The 18707-nt window shown below is 55.6% G+C and overlaps 1 protein-coding gene across 1 annotated transcript in view; it reads left to right on the top strand.

Moving 5' to 3' along the window:
• The first annotated feature begins 4657 nt into the window (after positions 1–4657).
• bicdl1 (BICD family like cargo adaptor 1) overlaps positions 4658–18707 on the top strand; it is a 49564-nt gene continuing 35514 nt past the window's right edge. The window contains exons 1-2 of the mRNA XM_088935737.1: positions 4658–5566; positions 8216–8431. Coding sequence (XP_088791863.1) covers positions 5171–5566; positions 8216–8431 — 612 coding nt within the window. The 5' untranslated portion in view covers positions 4658–5170. The remainder of the gene's footprint in view (positions 5567–8215; positions 8432–18707) is intronic.

The raw sequence follows: 18707 nt of genomic DNA on the forward strand, positions 1-18707 counted from the left end.
CAAAATATAAAAAATTAAAAAGCTAAACGAATCATTGACATGTTAACTAATTTACAGAAACAGTTTAAGAACCTCGGATTATTCTTATAATGGATGTATACAATATTTTATTGCGTTCAATGTCAATTAATGGTGTTCGTGTTTTGTTAATGGTTATTAATTAAAAGACTCGAGATTTTGTTTCCGGTGCGCCAGCCGGCAGGATATCAGATTGAATGAACAAACAGATCGCAAGGCATCGGAATCTATTTGGATGTGCTCTAAGACAGCGGGGCAGACGCTTTCACTAAGACTGTGAGGAGATTCGCGTGTTCTGCTTGAGGAACGACAGCTGATGCCTTCAAACAGACGTTTTGGAGTCCCTCAGTGCAGATGTAACGAAATGAGCAATTTCTTTATCCCGCGTTCAATGAAACTACTCAGCAAATGAGTTCAGAGTACAGCAGTACCGGCTCCTGGGCAAGGGCAGTTAGTGGTCGTGTGTGACAATGAAGGGGTGTTGAGCAGTTACAGGGGCTCAGGGTGATCGTGGGGAGTAAACTTACAGCCTCTGGTATCCCCGGGGGATTCCTGTAGGAGTGATGCATCAGATCTAGGTATTTCTTGCATTAGGAATTCATCTTTTCGCAGACCCCAGCTTGCTCTCCATGAGACACACAGACAGGGAGAGAAGCTGGGGGTCAGAGCGCAGGGTCAGCCATGTATACGGCGCCCCTGGAGCAGTTGGGGTTAAGGGCCTTGCTCAGGGGCCCAATGGAGTGGGATTCCTCTGCCGGCCGCAGGATTTGAACTGGCAACCTTCCAGCCACAGGCACAGATCCTTAGCCACAGAGCCACCACTCCGCCCAAACAAATGAATTCTGAATTATTAGGGATTATGAACTAGCTAAGAGATTTTCACAAAGTTTTCTAAAGCCCTTGGTCAGCTCCATAGAAGATCCCAAAGCTACAGAGGATAGATTACTTTTTCAAAAAATGTAAACAAAGACAAATTCACCCAAATTAAACCTGCGCAGGTAATATAAAAAACGCAACAAACATTTCAGTTGCTCTGGGGCTTTTTGAAGGTAAGAGCATGATCAGCACGGACTTCAAAAATGTATCCATTCAGCCATTTTCTATCCTCTTCATCCAATTCGGGGTCACAGGGGAGCGTGACCCTATCCCAGCAAGCAACGGGGGCACCCTGGACAGGACGCCAGTCCAGCGCCGGACACACAGGGCCAGTTTTCCCAGAGGCCATCCTGTCTTCGGACTGGGGGAGGAAGCCCACAGAAACACGGGGAGAACATGCAGACTCCACCCACTGGCACCCCAGCAACTGCCCCCAGGACCCCAGCCAACCACTGCACCACCCCGGTCGGTATCTTCTTCCTCCTGGCTGTCCGTCGTGGCCGATGATGACGGCTGTACTCTGGAAGCTGAGCTGCATGAGGAAACCAGTGCAGGAGAGCTTTTCGAAGTGGGAAAGCCGTTGCACTGGGGCAGTCCCACTCTCTCGACCTCAGAAGCCTGGGACCAGCGGTACAAGACGCCGTCACGACTGGAGGCTTCCTCGGTTGCAGTGGATGGCCACGACACCTTTCTGTGCCTTGTCATGCCCTTCGCTATCCATGGAGTGTTGCAACAGTTTAATGTTGCATCACTATACTGGGGCATTAGGACCCACACAGACCGCAGGGTGAGCGCCCCCTGCTGGCCCCACTAACACCTCTTCCAGCAGCAGCATCAGCTTTCCCAGGAGTCTCCCCTCCAGGTACTGGCCAGGCTCACACTGCTGGGCTTCAGTGGGGCTGCCAGCTGGGAGCTGCAGGGTGAAACGGCTGCTGTCGCCCCCGGAATACATCAGAAATGTCATCAGACAGGATGCGCCTCTTAGTGTCCACCAAAATCCAACATCTCGGAAGAATAAACAGACGGGGCAGTCCCACGCTTTACCCACCTTGGAGCGGACCAGCTACGAATCGGCCAACAGCGTGTGTGTGAGTAGTTTTCACACAGAGATAAGAGCAAACCTCCCTTTCACACCGCGGAGCGGTGGCGCTGTGGCTCAGGATCTGTGCCTGTGGCTGGGAGGTTGCCGGTTCAAATCCCACAGCCGGCAGAGGAATCCTACTCTGTTGGGCCCCTGAGCAAGGCCCTTCACCCCAGCTGCTCCAGGGGCTGTGTGTCTCATGGAGAGCAAGCTGGGGTCTGCGAAAAGACACATTCCTAATGCAAGAGATTGTATATGGCCAATAAAGTGATCTGATCTTAACACCGTGCATTTAAAACACAGTACGTCAGTCAGGACCTGCTCCCACCCAGTCTGCAAAAGCTGAATGAGTGACGTCAGTCACAGGCTCTGTACCCCGGTGTCAGGGTCTCTCATTCTGGGTACAGCAGGAACCCTGCCGAGCCGGTGTGTCTACAGGGCATAGAGGCCAGCTGGGATCTTAACGAGCTGAATCAGCTCTTAATTGGCTTAATGTGACACAGTAACAGCATCTCCCAGCCGTTCCGGTGCTGCTGCTTTCAAGAAACCTGGGAGTCCTGCAGACACACCAGCCCCCAGGACGACGGAGACGATCGGTTTACAGTCCCCAGACTGAGACCCGTGAGCCTCTGGGCTCGACAGAGGAAGAAGCAGAGGATAAAGGGGAGGCGATGAAGGAGAAGTCAGTGCTGGTCAGCCAGGGAGCAGCAGACTGAACACGATTAATTTGTTTATTTGGCTGAAGCTTTAATCCACAGGGCCTGACAGCTGGACTGTCCTGCTCAAGAGGGTGACAGCAGCGCTCCAGCCAAGATTGCAGCCCGTAGTCTCCTCATTACACGTCCAGGGCCCCACTGCCCCTCTACACAACTACCCCACTGTCCCTCTGCCCCTCTACACAGCTACCCCTCTGCCCCTCTACACAACTACCCCTCTGCCCCTCTACACAGCTAACCCACTGTCCCTCTACACAGCTACCCCACTGCCCCACTGCCCCTCTACACAACTACCCCACTGTCCCTCTGCCCCTCTACACAGCTACCCCACTGTCCCTCTACACAGCTACCCCACTGCCCCACTGCCCCTCTACACAGCTACCCCACTGTCCCTCTACACAGCTACCCCACTGCCCCACTGCCCCTCTACACAACTACCCCACTGTCCCTCTACACAGCTACCCCACTGTCCCTCTGCCCCTCTACACAGCTACCCCACTGCCCCACTGCCCCTCTACACAGCTACCCCACTGTCCCTCTGCCCCTCTACACAGCTACCCCACTGCCCCACTGCCCCTCTACACAGCTACCCCACTGTCCCTCTACACAGCTACCCCACTGCCCCACTGCCCCTCTACACAACTACCCCTCTGCCCCTCTACACAGCTACCCCACTGTCCCTCTACACAGCTACCCCACTGCCCCACTGCCCCTCTACACAACTACCCCTCTGCCCCTCTACACAACTACCCCACTGTCCCTCTGCCCCTCTACACAGCTACCCCACTGTCCCTCTGCCCCTCTACACAACTACCCCTCTGCCCCTCTACACAGCTACCCCACTGTCCCTCTACACAGCTACCCCACTGCTCCACTGCCCCTCTACACAACTACCCCTCTGCCCCTCTACACAACTACCCCACTGTCCCTCTACACAGCTACCCCACTCCCCCTCTGCCCCTCTACACAGCTACCCCACTGTCCCTCTGCCCCTCTACACAACTACCCCTCTGCCCCTCTCCCACATGTCCATCCGCCCACCTGTGCGTCTCTTATCTGCCCCTCTGCCCCTCGCTCTGCTGACAGACTGAGATGCCGGCTGTAGCCTTGAGAGGGAGGGGGTCTGATCGTTGGGCTCAATTAAAAATAAATCCTCTTAACACTCCGGTGGGCCGGAGCCTGGACAGCGCAGCACACAGAGAGGCAGTCCGCTCCACAGAGGAGCCGGACAGGGCAGGACTCCAGCGCCGTGATGGGCGACGTGCTGCACCCCCCCCCCCCCACAACTCTCTGCGTAAAGTAGTGCTTCCTCGTCCCTGGTTTAAACACACTTCCACACAGTTTCCACTTGATCTCTCGGATTAATGCTTCACCACGGATACAATATGAGAAACACTTTCAGATCCTTTGGTATGACAAGCGCTGTATAAATACAGAATGTGATTAGTGTTTGCTGTGTTGTAATTATCCCTTCATCTGCTCTAATCGCCTCTTGTCGTATTGTTTTAGTCTCTGCTGCTTGTTAAGCCTTTTGTGATAGCGCTCTGCACTGCAACACTCTGAGTTTGTATCTCTTCACGGGTCTGCGGTTGTGTTTCGAATACTAAACCACCAGCTACATAAACCCTGATAACAACAACATGTCTGGCGGCTGTGTCTCTCCCATATCCAGTAGGAGGATACACAAGATAAAGAAGGGTTTTATTCATCATGTCTTTCTGCAGAGGGAGGATGAAGGAGAAATGCCACACTTAATGCTAATACGAGGCCATCCATCTTCCTAATGGATTAATAAGATGTTTACCTACGTCAGACAGCAGGTAATGGGGAATGGGGTTATCAGCGCACAGCCAATCAGCGGCTTGCAGCTAACAGGTAGCACGGCCGACGTCACGGGCTCGGGGACGCGCGCCGCGAAAGAGAAGGAGGTGGGGCCCGTCGGGGTCGCGCACCGACCGAGAAGCGGCTGTAGGATGAGCGGCGTCGGGGCGGGCGAGCGCAGGATGCCTCCCGTGTGAGAAGGGACGATAATGGGGAACGGAGACCCCGCCGCATCGGGGCGGACAGACGCTGGACATCACCCAAGGCTGGAGAGAGCCCTTCAAGGCGGCTGACGCGGCTGAGAGATTAATAACTCGCGTCTCCAATAAAAAAAAAAAACTACGCAAGCCTGGAGCAGCACTGCCTGTCTTTGCACTGGTGATATTTTTGCTCGGGATTGAGCGAGTGGCTCGCGGAGGGGGGGCTGGGGGGGGCTCAGACCCGAGGGTGGGGGGGGATTTGGGGTTAGATAGGTGGCCTGCACAGGGTGGGAGTCGCGGGGGGGGGTCACTGCACGATTCGTGGATTCTGACCGCATGTCCGACGCCAGGCGGACCGGATCACGTTCCGTCGGACCGGCGACACCAGCGGCGCGACCAGCGGAGTAGGTCCAGCGTTTCCATCTGCCTCCGTCTCCCGGCGCCCCCGCCGGGTGGCGATGTCAGCCTTCTGCCTGGATCTACGCGCCCGCTCGGCCTTGATTTCAGCACCGCCGGAGGTGGACAGCGACGGCATGGAGCCCCCGGCGGAGCTCGGCGCCACGGCCGCCGCCGACTCGGCGGGCTTCCGGCTGCTGTGCCCGGCGGCCGGCGGGCTGGGGCTGGCGCTGGAGGAGGAGCTGGCCGTGCTGGCGGGGGAGCGGGAGGAAGAGCGGGAGCTGGCCGGGGTGGAGGCGCCGGCGAGCGGGCAGGACCCGGACCTGCTGGCGCTGATCCGGCAGAAGGAGAAGGACTTGGTTCTGGCGGCCCGGCTCGGCAAGGCGTTGCTGGAGCGGAACCAGGACCTGACTAAGCAATATGAGAGGATGCACAAGGAGCTCACGGAGAAACTGGAGGTAGGGGCGATTCCTTCCTGTAAGGCGCTTGTACAGCTTGATGTGGTTGTTCCCGGTGCAACGCGATTAGATTTCTCGCTCTCACGATTGATCAGCGATCGACCATAAAGAGATGAGGGTACGGGCCAAGCACACACCTGCAGTTCGTAACGCGACGTGTCGGGGGACGCTGGAGACGCACCAGAATGAATCACCCTTAATACGGTGGTGCTCGATTGACAGTGCTCGGGCTGATACGATACCAGAGGGAACTTCCTGGGGATGAATTACGTTTCCAAATACACTGCTTTGTGCTGCTCAGATGAGCGATAGTGTCCAATCGGTGGAAAAACAAAACATGCACGGATTATGAGATCTGTGCTGGGCAGGCCAGTGTCCTGGACGGGGGCCATGTGCACACAGCCCCCTGCTGACGGACAGCCACGAGCTTGTTGAAGTGGAGTCACCCTGCTGGGACGCTTTGACCCCCGTGCGGTGTCGGAACGCGTACCCCTGTGTTAAACCGGGGCACCCGGTGACTTCTCCAGGCCATATCACTTTAAGAGGGAGCTGTTTCTGTTTCCGGGCTGCTTTTAACTTTTAACTGCCGCAGCTCGGCGCCCAGGTCTGAGCTTAGGATTCCGGCAAAGCGATTCTGCCCAAACACCCCGAGTTAATAAACCCCTAGAACGGCTGTAATAGGGGTTCAGAAAGTTCAGGGGTTCGGAGGCTTCGTCACATGTGCCGGTGAGATTAAACAGCTTAACACCAAGGGTTACTTGCGTGCACCCTGGGCCCAGGAAGAGCACTGCTGAAGGAGTTACATCATTTTTAATAACACTTTTCAGTTCTAAGTTTAGCTGGTGCTGTTGCGAAGTGTTAGACTGCCATTGAAACAGACTGTTTGTTTTACAGTGCTGTAGTAAGAAAGACAGACTGAGGTTTGCAAGGACTTGTGTATGGGAATAAGATACGGTTAAGTGACTTATTAGCTGAAAGAGGTGGTGGTGGGGGATGGGGGGGGTCCTGGGGGCCCTACAGACCGATCTGACTGATCTGAGATCTGGAAGTGTGGCCCACTGTGACAGGGACACTCGCTCATGCAGTGAAAGGGGTGTTGGCTGTTATCTGTATCTGCCAGGGAAATCGGTCAATACAATTAAAAATGAATGGAAGTTTTAAACAAAATGTGATTTAAGAGCACATACTCTTTGACTGAGATGTGTGAGAAGTCCAGATGTCCTTAAGTAGAACACTCTGCAAGTTATGCCTCTGACACCAAATAAACTGTGCTGCGGTCAGGCAGACCTTGATATACAACTAACACTATACTGCAGTCTGACCTGCACACAGACCCTGAGACACAACACACACTGTACTGCAGTCTGACCTGCACACAGACCCTGAGACACAACACACACTATACTGCAGTCTGACCTGCACACAGACCCTGAGACACAACACACACTCATTGTACTGCAATCTGACCTGCACACAGACCCTGAGACACAACACACACACACACACACACACACACACACACACACACACACACACTATACTGCAATCTGACCTGCACACAGACCCTAAGACACAACACACACTGTACTGCAGTCTGACCTGCACACAGACCCTGAGACACAACACACACTATACTGCAGTCTGACCTGCACACAGACCCTGAGACACAACACACACTCACTGTACTGCAGTCTGACCTGCACACAGACCCTGAGACACAACACACACTCACTGTACTGCAGTCTGACCTGCACACAGACCCTGAGACACAACACACACTCACTGTACTGCAATCTGACCTGCACACAGACCCGGAGACACAATACACACACACTGTACTGCAGTCTGACCTGCACACAGACCCTGAGACACAACACACACTGTAGTACAGTCTGACCTGCACACAGACCCTGAGACACAACACACACTCACTGTACTGCAATCTGCCCTGCACACAGACCCGGAGACACAACACACACACACTGTACTGCAGTCTGACCTGCACACAGACCCTGAGACACAACACACACAGTTGCTCTCTGAACTTCATTCATCCAGTTCAGCCTGTGGCAATGGATAAAAGAATAACTAAATCCTATATTACTGTACATTAAAACAAATTGCAGCATCTCTTCCTGTGCCACCAGAGCATATACAGCTCCTGAAATAAAATATCACTGAACAAAAGCACAATACACTGATATGGGAGCCACTCTTTCAAAATCAGAAATGTGCGTTTTTGCCGTATTGCAAAGAGCCCTACAGGACAGTGACACAGGGCAGCTGGCAGACTGGGGATGGGCTCCAGAGCTCCTGCCACCAGCGACATGCCCTCTGGGTGACAGAGTGAGCTGGTGTCCCAGCAAAGGTGAGAGCTGAGGCCGAGGGTCTTCCTGGACTGGGCGTCCGCTGCACCCTCAACGCCCCCCGTCTCCGGGTCAGCGTCCGTCCAGCAGCACGGCGGACAGCACCTGCAGAGACGAGCGACGCCCCCGCACCCCAAAACCGCAGAAGGAGGGTCCGGCGCCGCCACCATGGGTCCTGGAACCAGCTGCACCAGCAGCCCCCGTGTGTGTGGAAACGTGGGCTGGTCCCGGTCCTGACCCGTGTCCCCCGGTCTCTCTCCCTCTCTGTGTCCTCGGGGAGCAGTACCTGGAGCAGGAGAAGCACGAGCTGCGCCGCCGGCTCGAGAGGCGCGAGGGGGAGTGGGAGGGCCGCGTGGCCGAGCTGGAGGCGGACGTCAGGCAGCTGCAGGCGGAGGTGGAGAGGCAGCAGGCCCAGCTGCGCGAGGCGGACCGCGAGAAGAGCCGCGCCGTCCAGGAGCTGTCCGAGCAGAACCAGAGACTGCTGGAGCAGCTGAGCCGGGTCAGTGCAGCCGGGGCGGGGTGCTGCAGGAGAGTGGTCCACACGGTCAGACGAGGTGCTCAGTACATACAGTACAGAGAGAACCCGAGGCAGGTCACATTCTCCCGTCTAGCCTGGTGGGAATTGGCAGCTCATTGGCCCCAGGGTCTCATCCAGTTTCAGCGTGGAGACAGGTGGGCCTGTCACTGTCGGCTTCAATAACAAGGCTGGGCCACCTGTTCCACACTCCCACCACCCTTTGTGCAAAGAAGTGCCTCCTTTTTCTTCGTTAGGGGCTCCGTTAGTGTTGCACAGACCTCACGTGTGTGCGTGCGTGTTTGGGGGTGGATTAGCTGGTGGTGGGGTATATGGGCTATTAGTGCCCATTGTAACCATGGAGACCAAGCCAGTCAACTGTGATTCACCAATGAAGAGAGGTGGGGGGGGGGGTACAGAGATCAGCAGCATTGATGTATTCGATTCAGCTGATCTGCTGTTAGAGCTCATTCTCAGCGATCCACATGAGGTCAGATAGTTCATTGATTCATTATTGGTTAAGGGGGAGTGTCACATTCCTTTAGCCCATGTGTGGTATACAAAGGGTTTCACAGTGGTTGCTAGTGCAGGTGCTCTCTGTTGTGGATTGAAGAACTAGACTTAATAGATCCTCAAGCATGTGATGGTATTTCCATTCCACTGTGGCCTGTCACTGTCGGCTTCAATAACAAGGCTCGGCCACCTGTTCCACACTCCCACCACCCTTTGTGTAAAGAAGTGCCTCCTTTTTCTCCGTTAGGGGTTCCCAAGTGGTTTACTGAGTAATTCACATGTCTCCTGTTTGAGCTTGGAGCTTTTCCAGAGGAAAGTGAGTGCAGGAAAGTCCTGCCCAGTGGGATTCGTTGGGCAGTCCCAGGGGGTGGTTTGGAAGAGGCTGTGCACGCCCCAGGAGGCTGCCTGACCACACCAGGGGCGTCCACTGGGGCGTGTGTGGGCTGCCTTGTTCTAGAGGGCTTGCACAGCTTGGACATGTGACAGGATGTGACAGGATGCCAGTGTTGTTTTGATCAGTCCCATGCAGCCCAGTCTGAACTTATGGAGTTTGTAACGAAAGTTCGGGAGGGATGACGACAGCCAAGTTCAAGACTCGGCTGGCAGTAGTTTGCAGTCGGTCCTGATGCCATTTCCTCTCCTAAAACACAAATACAAATACAGTACAGATCCCCTTCTGTCCCTTGTATACATGTACGTCTTCTGCACCCCACCTCCCCCTCTGCAGCTGCCCCTGGGTCACTCCTAATAAGATAGGATCAGATCACTTTATTGGCCCTATACAATTTCTTGCATTAGGAATTTGTCTTTTCACAGACCCCAGCTTGCTCTCCATGAGACACACAGCTGGGGGTCAGAGCAGAGGGTCAGCCATTTATACAGCACCCCTGGAGCAGTTGGGGTTAAGGGCCTTGCTCAGGGGCCCAACGGAGTAGGATTCCTCTGCCAGCTATGGGATTTGAACCGGCAACCTTCCGGCCACAGACACAGATCCTGAGCCACAGAGCCACTACTCCGCCCCTCACTCACAGGGGCCCCGGGAGGTCCTTGTCCTCTGGCCAGGAGCCCGGTCCTCAGCCAAGTGGGTTCAGCCCAGTTTTCACTAAACACTCCGGACTCCTTACAGCACCCTTCATTCGAGGGTGTTGTTACTCCTAGTGAACTCAGAGGCAGCCAGTCTGCCCTGAGCAATCCTGCTTGTGGGTGTTGACCCACTACAACCCAGACAGCAGTCAGTCCTCGTGCTAGTGTGCTGCACAATCAAGGCAGTTTCAATGGCGTCTGGTTCACGCCCGTGCGCAGTGGATGCGCCACTCGCAGCCGAGCCAGGGGGGAGACACGGGGCTGTGGCAGGAGGCAGCAGGAAGGGTCTGCCCCGCAGGAGGGCGGGCTCCTGCCCAGCTGCCCTGTCTCACCCCTGCGGCCGGAGCTGGGGACGCTCTCCCCCTGCTAGCCAGAAGCCGCCCAGCAGGGGGGGCTGTGCCCTGTGACGGGCCGCCCCGCAGGGAGCCGCAGCTGAGCTGCCAGGGCAGAGGAGTGCCGGTGTGGAGGAGCTGAAGCTCCTGCTGCAGTCGACTGGAACTGAATCACACTGTCCTGCAATGTAGGCCATGGGCACCGTACTGCACTGCCCTGCACTGCTCTGCAGTTGAGTGCTATTGGGCTCTGCTCTGCCCCAGTTAAGGCACACTGTGGGCTGCTGGTGTGCCACTACAGGAAACAGTTTCTGAGCTGAACTGCAGGTCAGCAGGCTCTGTGCTGGGCATAAGTCCGCCGGTCCTGCTGGGGGTGGGTGGTGTGTTTGTTCTGTGCTGTGGTTGTTGCCGGCTTGCTGCTGGCTGGAGCTGTGCTCTTACTGCTGCAGGCTGCGTTCTCCAGCTTGTCTCGTTTTTGTTTCTATGAAGATGCTCCAGACCCGCACAACCTGCTCGGCATCTGGAGCTGCTTTGCTCCCGGGCTGAGGGAGAAGGTCAAACAGGGTCTTTAAGACACTCTGGCACCACCCCGCGCTTAAAGAGGCTGGGTTAGTGTTGCACAGGCCTCGTGTGTGTGCGTGGTTGTGTGTGCGTGCGTGTTTGGGGGTGGATTAGCTGGTGGTGGGCTATATGGGCTATTAGTGCCCAGTGTAACCATGGAGACCAAGCCAGTCAACTGTGATTCACCAATGAAGAGAGGTGGGGGGAGGGTGCAGAGATGTAATCAGATTATTGTATTAGGACGCGCCGGGAATCTGCAAGCTAATCAGAATTAAAATGGAACAGCCTGTGGCTATTCCGTAATCCAGGACGACTGGGAAACAAGCTCGTCCCCTGCAGCCCCTCTCCTTCCAGGTCCCCCACCTCTTTCAGAGGTGCCACCCTGGCCGTGATCTCGGAGAGCCCACTGGCCTCGCCCTGCCCTGTTGTTTGCCCAACTAGCCAGCCGCAGTCTCCTCTGACCATTTTCGGGGTCCCTGCGCGTCAGTTCCAGCGGCGCAGCTGGGCGGGTTGTTCCGGACGCTCCTCGGCTCCGAGCCTCTCTCTGTCCCGTTTGCCGCCCGAGCCTCCGCACCCTTCCCCGCGGGGCGCTGGACGTGCTGCTAATTCCCCTGGCTTAGTCCTGTGCTTTCAGTCCGAGACTGTGGCTGGTGTGCTGATCAGAAGCGACCCCGATCGCCAGCACACACAGACGCCAAACAACTGGGAAGGCCTGCCTTTGGGTTGTTGGCAGAAACTGGAGCACCTGCTGAAATCCCACACTGATCCTGGGAGAACGTGCAAGCTCCACACAGATGGTGTTCTGCACCAAAAGTGAATCCAGGGGACCCAGGAGCTGCGAGGCTGCAGTGCTGACAGCCATCATTCCGCAGGGGAGAATGAAGTATCCTCCTAAACTCAGGACCTGAACAGAGCAGATTAGAGCAGGAGCAGAAACTGCTGTAAGTTTAGGAAGAGCAGAAGTAGGACAAGCAGGAAAAGCAGGAAGTTTAGGAAGAGCAGAAAGTTTAGGAAGTACAGGAGCAGGAGGAGCAGGAAGTTTAGGAAGAGTGGAAATTGCAGGAAAAGCAGGAAGTTTAGGAAGAGCAGGAGCAGGAAGAGCAGGAAGGGTAGGAATAGCAGGAGCAGGAAGAGCAGGGAGTGCAGGAGCAGGAAGTTTTGGAAGAGCAGAAACTTTAGGAAGAGCAGAAAGTTTAGGAAGTACAGGAGCAGAAGGAGCCGGACGTTTAGGAAGAGCGGAAATTGCAGGAAGAACAGGAAGTTTAGTACTAGCAGGAGCAGGGAGTGCAGGAAGTGCAGGAAGAGCAGGAGCAGGAAGAGCAGGAGCAGGGAGTGCAGGAAGAGCAGGAGCAGGAAGAGCAGGGAGTGCAGGAAGAGCAGGAGCAGGGAGTGCAGGAAGAGCAGGAGCAGAAAGTGCAGGGAGTGCAGGGAGTGCAGGAAGAGCAGGAGCAGGAAGTGCAGGGAGTGCAGGGAGTGCAGGGAGTGCAGGAAGAGCAGGAAGAGCAGGAGCAGGAAGAGCAGGAGCAGGGAGTGCAGGAAGAGCAGGAGCAGAAAGAGCAGGGAGTGCAGGGAGTGCGGGAAGAGCAGGAGCAGGAAGAGCAGGAGCAGGAAGAGCAGGGAGTGCAGGGAGTCCAGGAAGAGCAGGGAGTGCAGGAGCAGGAAGAGCAGGGAGTGCAGGAAGAGCAGGGAGTGCAGGAGCAGGAAGAGCAGGGAGTGCAGGAGGAGGGAGTGCAGGAGCAGGAAGAGTAGGGAGTGCAGGGAGTTTAGGAAGAGCAGGAGCAGGGAGTGCAGGAGCAGGAAGAGCAGGGAGTGCAGGAAGAGCAGGGAGTGCAGGAGGAGGGAGTGCAGGCTTGCTTTGGTCAGCGCAGCTGGGAGAATAGTCTGCAGCAGGTCTGTGCAACCACAATCTTCATGTCTCTGAAGGCTGAAGGAATGAAAACGAAGTGAACTCTCTGCTCGGCCAGTCATTATCGGGTTTTTTTAGAGAGGTCTGACTGTAATCCCTTCGCACAGAGATGTGCCAGCTGCTGGAGCCTCTACAACCTGCCTCACCCTCTGCGTGCCCCTTAAGAGCTGCCTGCCCGGACCATCACACTCCCACAACACTCATGGTTTATCCTGGAGACACCTCTCAGCCCATACCGCACAGCCTCAATTTCCTGAAAATCCTGAAATCTGGATCCATGGAGCTCTCTTCCTCTGGCTAGCAGGCTCTGGAGCAGGTCCCAGGATTCACTCGGCCTCACTGTGTGCCAGGCCTGACACTGAAGAAGCCAAAAGTCTGCTCTGCTCAGTTCTCCTGTTTCTGGTAGTTTGGATGCCCTGAGTCCACACCCAGCCTCCCCTAATGGACCCTAGCACTTCTTCCAGGAGTTGCTCTGCTGCCCCCTGCAGGATGCTGTGGTGCGTGGCTCCCAGGCCCGGCCGGCCCTGCAGAACCCCCACACTAGGCCAGGGAGATATTTTAGTCTCTGGCTCTGCCTCAGTTCTTATTTCCCCTGAAACGGCACTGACCTTATTGAGATTCAGAGAGGTCCCTGCGCGTGTGTGCAGTTTGTGCTGATCCTGCCTCAGCTGGCTCTGTCACACATTATGAAGTGTTTAACTACCGGCTGACTTGGGGCTCCTTGCACAGGACTGAGGGCCTCTCCCCCCGACTGCAACTGCCCTTTAACTGCACGGGGGGGGGGCGCCGCTGAGCCCCCCACACAGGTCTGAACACGCCTGTCTCCAGCCAGCTGGGAGTATCGCGCCTTCGTGCACGATGTCCCGTTCCACGAGTGTTGGTTCCGATAAGTGTACCCCAACAGGTCGCCCGTGGGGGCTCTTCTGGGTTCGTTGCACACTCCCTCTGCCCAGACAGTGCTGGGGGAGCACGTCGGTCGTCTTGTGCACGAATCCGTGGAGGAATCAGGAATGTTTATGCCAGCAGCGCCACGCCAGTGAGGCACTAGTCAGGCACCAGTCAGGCACCAGTGAGGCACCAGTCAGTGGTCGGATGACATTAGTTACATTACATACCAGCAACCCAAAGGAGCTCCTCTTATCTGTTACCTTTGTTTTGTTCTAAAAGTTGCTATTCCTTTGAAAGAAGGACTGTTTGAAGGGTGTTTGAAGCTGCCGCAATGCGTGCAACAGAGATCTATTTCTGTATGTGTCAGGGGTGTCAATGGTGTCGGGGGTGTCAGAGTTGTCCGGAGTGTCGGGAGTGTCAGGGGTGTCTGGAGTGTCAGAGTTGTCCGGAGTGTCGGGAGTATCAGGGGTGTCTGGAGTGTCAGGAGTGTCAGGGGTGTTGTGAGTGTCTGGAGTATCAGGGGTGTCTGGAGTGTCGGGAGTGTCAGGGGTGTCAGGGGTGCTGTGAGTGTCTGAAGTGTCAGGGGTGTCTGGAGTGTCAAGGGTGCTGTGAGTGTCGGGGGGTGTCTGGGGTGTCTGGAGTGTCAGGGGTGTTGTGAGTGTCGGGGGTATCGGGTGTCTGGTGTGTCAGGGGTGTCGTGAGTGTCGGGGGTGTCGGGGGTGTCTGGAGTGTTGGGGGTATCAGGGGTGTTGTGGGTGTCTGGAGTGTCAAGGGTGCTGTGAGTGTCTGGGGTGTCAGGGGTGTCTGGAGTGTCAAGGGTGCTGTGAGTGTCTGGGGTGTCTGGAGTGTCAGGGGTGTTGTGAGTGTCGGGGGAATCGGGTGTCTGGAGTGTTAGGAGTGTTGTGAGTGTCGGAGTGTCGGGGGTGTCTGGAGTGTTGGGGGTATCAGGGGTGTTGTGAGTGTCGGAGGAGTCTGGAGTGTTGAGGGTATCAGGGGTGTTGTGGGTGTCGGGAGCGTCAGGGGTGTTGTGGGTGTCGGGAGTGTCGGGGGTGTCAGGATGTGAGGAATGTGAGGAGTGTCAGGAGTGTCTGGAGTGTCAGTGGTGTCCGGAGTGTTGTGGGTGTCAGGATGTGAGGAGTGTCAAGGGTGTCCGGAGTGTTGTGGGTGTCAGGATGTGAGGAGTGTCAGTGGTGTCCGGAGTGTTGTGGGTGTCAGGATGTGAGGAGTGTCAAGGGTGTCCGGAGTGTCTGGAGTGTCGGGAGTGTTGGAGGCATGACCGTGACGCTGTCAGAGTGCCCGCGGGAGCAGGCAGAGTGAGAGCAGGACTCACCCAGGGAGGGATCAGCTGTAATCCCCTGTAAGACTCTCCTCACACAGAGACACGGCCCCTCCCCTCTCCTCCGGGCAGGCTGAGACATGTCAGGGGTCAGGGCCAGCAGCCCGGGCGGAGATCAGGGCCCGCGCCTGCCGGCGAGGGCGGTCTGTCCAGCGCGGAGCCACGGGCCAGCAGCCCGGGCGGAGATCAGGGCCCGAGATCAGATGTTATTTTTTTAAAAACCTGGTTATCACCTTTCCCCTGTTAGCCTGTTTACTGTATCTCCTCCACCTTCCTTCTCAGTCTGTGCTCTAAGCCGGGTTTGTCTGGTTGCTAGGAGACGGTACATTCCGCAGCACCTGTCCGGCGCAGTTGCCATGGTGACGCCGGAGTCTTCCCGTCCCGGCGGGGACCCAGGGGGTACGGGACGTGCTCACAGCCTGTAGCAGGACCGCTCCCTCGTTCCCAGCTGCTCTCGCAGAGACAGAGAGAGGTCTCCTTTCTGAGCCGAAGTCCTGACTCAGTGACAGTCTCTCTAGGACCATCCGTGAGGACTGCAGGTCTCCACATGGATCTCCACGTGGACTGTCCACAGCAGCGTCTTCGTTCTGCAATGCCGACTCACTCCACAGTTCTGTCTCTGTTGCCCCTGCAGCTGCTGCTCCTGCTAATACAGAATGCAAATGCGTGGCTGTGTGGCTGGGAGGTTGCCGGTTCAAATCCCATGGCTGGCAGAGGAATCCTACTTTGTGGGTCCCTGAGCAAGGCCCTTAACCCCACCTGCTCCAGGGGTGCCGTATAAATGGCTGACCCTGCGCTCTGACCCCCAGCTTCTCTCACCCTGTCTGTGTGTCTCATGGAGAGCAAGCTGGGGTCTGCGAAAAGACACATTCCTAATACAAGAGATTATATAGGGCTAATAAAGTGATCTGATCTTATAAATCACTGTGGGTCCCAGGGACCTGTTGTGTGGAGGTGTCGAAGGAGGTAGTGCAGAGCAGGCTCTGTAGCGCCCTCTTGGGGGACACTCGGGGAGATGATGCCAGGGCCTGGGAGGAGCCTCTTTAAGCTCCGGCTGAGTCATTCCCTCTGCATCCCGTCACGCTTGGTTTTCCTGTGAATGAGACATCAAACTGAGGTCCTGACTCTCTTAGGATCCCATGCCACTGGTGTAGTGTAGGGTGATCTCTCTGGAGTCCAGGCTGAGTCCCACTCTGGGCTCTACAGCCTTGCCTCCCTACAGACCCCTTATTCCCCCTGGTGCAGCAGCTCCTCTGTCCTGCCCCTGGTCCGAGTGCAGGGGGCTGCTGTGTGTCTCCCAGGAGGGTCCCTCCCTGGTGCCTTTGAGCACCTTCAGAACAACAGCTCTGTACAAAACAAAGCTTGTTTGCTGTCAGTTGCAGTGCAGACAAAGATTTGATGTGAGGAAAATGCACTGCAAGTAATAGTCTTTAGAATTATTAATTTATTTGACTGAAACTTTGATCCATGGCAACTTCTGTCTGTACCTATTAGTGCAGCTGCGTGTTTAACTTTTCCTTACTGGAGGACAGCGATCTGAGTGACTTTCCTTACTGCAGGACAGCGATCTGAGTGACTTTCCTTCCTGAAGGACAGAGATCTGAGTGACTTTCCTTACTGGAGGACAGAGATCTGAGTGACTTTCCTTACTGGAGGACAGCGATCTGAGTGACTTTCCTTCCTGCAGGACAGCGATCTGAGTGACTTTCCTTACTGCAGGACAGCGATCTGAGTGACTTTCCTTACTGGAGGACAGAGATCTAAGTGACTTTCCTTACTGCAGGACAGCGATCTGAGTGACTTTCCTTACTGGAGGACAGTGATCTGAGTGACTTTCCTTCCTGCAGGACAGAGATCTGAGTGACTTTCCTTACTGGAGGACAGAGATCTGAGTGACTTTCCTTACTGCAGGACAGAGATCTGAGTGACTTTCCTTACTGGAGGACAGAGATCTGAGTGACTTTCCTTCCTGCAGGACAGAGATCTGAGTGACTTTCCTTACTGGAGGACAGAGATCTGAGTGACTTTCCTCACCGCAGGACAGTGATCTGAGTAGAGATACAGGCAGAGATACAGATTTGTTTTTTTCCTATTTCTCTACCACATTACAGCGGACAGTGAGTGGAGACAGTGAGTTTCCTTACTGCCCCCCTCCCTCCCCAACTCCCAGTTCCTTCCGGGTTTTTCCTCCTTCAGTCACTTGTGAATCTCGGACTCTCTCGGGGCAGAGATGGAGTTATGGGGGAAGGCAGAGCTTTCCGCACAGCTCAGCCACAGCCGGCTGCTCTCCATCGTTGCCATGGAGACTGACATGTGACGGTCAGTCAGATCCAGCGTTGCCATGGGAGCGTCAGCTGCTGTACCGCAGGGTCCAGCCCCTGTGCGCACGTGTCTGCGTATGAGTGTGATGTTCTGCATCGTATTCCGAATTGACTGGAAAGCACTGCTGTTTTTAGTCATACAAGCCCACCCCCTGCTGCCAGGCTGTGACTCGTGGGCTTCATGAATTTGAGAGAAACAGTTTAGTGCTTCACAGCATCATGCGCTGCCTCAATCACAGCTGGAATGTTCTACCATCCTCCATTCCTGGAATGGAATCAATCAATCAAGCAAGCAAGCAACCAATCAATCAATCACTCACTCTCTCAATCACTCTCTCAACCAATCAACCAACCAAGCAATCAAGCAACCATGTAATAAATCAGCCAGTCAGCCAGTCAGCCAGCCAGCCAGTCAGCCAGTCAACCAGCCAGCCAGCCAGTCAGCCAGCCAGCCAGTCAGTCAGTCAGTCAGTCAGTCAGCCAGCCAGCCAGCCAGTCAGTCAGTCAGTCATCCAGCCAGCCAGCCAGCCAGCCAGCCAGCCAGCCAGTCAGCCAGCCAGCCAGCCAGCCAGCCAGCCAGTCAGCCAGCCAGTCAGCCAGCCAGTCAGCCAGCCAGTCAGCCAGTCAGTCATCCAGTCAGCCAGTCAGCCAGTCTTGCTCAATGGGGAAGGCAGGCATGTCGGCTGGCTGGGTTGTGAGCTGTCTGCGTGTGAGCTCTGCTCTGTGTCCTCATCGCTGTCAATTCCACGATAGGGATCCTCTCTCCGGGTCCCAGCGTGTTCCCGGAGCAGGGGGTCTAGGTGGATTCTGTACTCATCCACCACGCGTGTAGCGCAGATCGGTCACTGTCCGTCCTCTGGGCAGGACAGCAGGAATCTTGGAACGGCCGGGGCTCCGGATGGCCACTCTCCCGGGATCACATTCCGCTTCTCGGTTCCTGCAGCGGCACTGGAAAAGATTCAGCAGGAGACAAATGAAATCCTGGAAACAGAAGAAAAGAAGTTTTGAAATCAAACAATCAGTTAAGCTGAAATTAAGCTCTGATCGGCTGGAGTTTTAGCCAGGGGTCTACGAAGAGTGCTGTAGCACTATGCTGTGTGAGACGTGGAGGTGAAACGGTTTTGTGACACAGAAGTAACTGCTCTGCCGCTGCTTTCACACCAGTGCTTAGGAGAACATCTCCCCTGTGTCACGATTGTAATCCCTCCTCTTAAGGGCGCTCCGGCTCTTTCACATTTTTCTGGATCATGTGCACCTGCCTCCAGTCCAGCCCCTCCTTATAAGCCAGATGCTCACTCTATTCCCGGCTCTGCACTGGAAG

The sequence above is a fragment of the Atractosteus spatula genome, chromosome 17 (assembly GCF_055471065.1).
Source record: "Atractosteus spatula isolate fAtrSpa1 chromosome 17, fAtrSpa1.hap1, whole genome shotgun sequence".
Classification (NCBI taxonomy): domain Eukaryota; kingdom Metazoa; phylum Chordata; class Actinopteri; order Semionotiformes; family Lepisosteidae; genus Atractosteus; species Atractosteus spatula.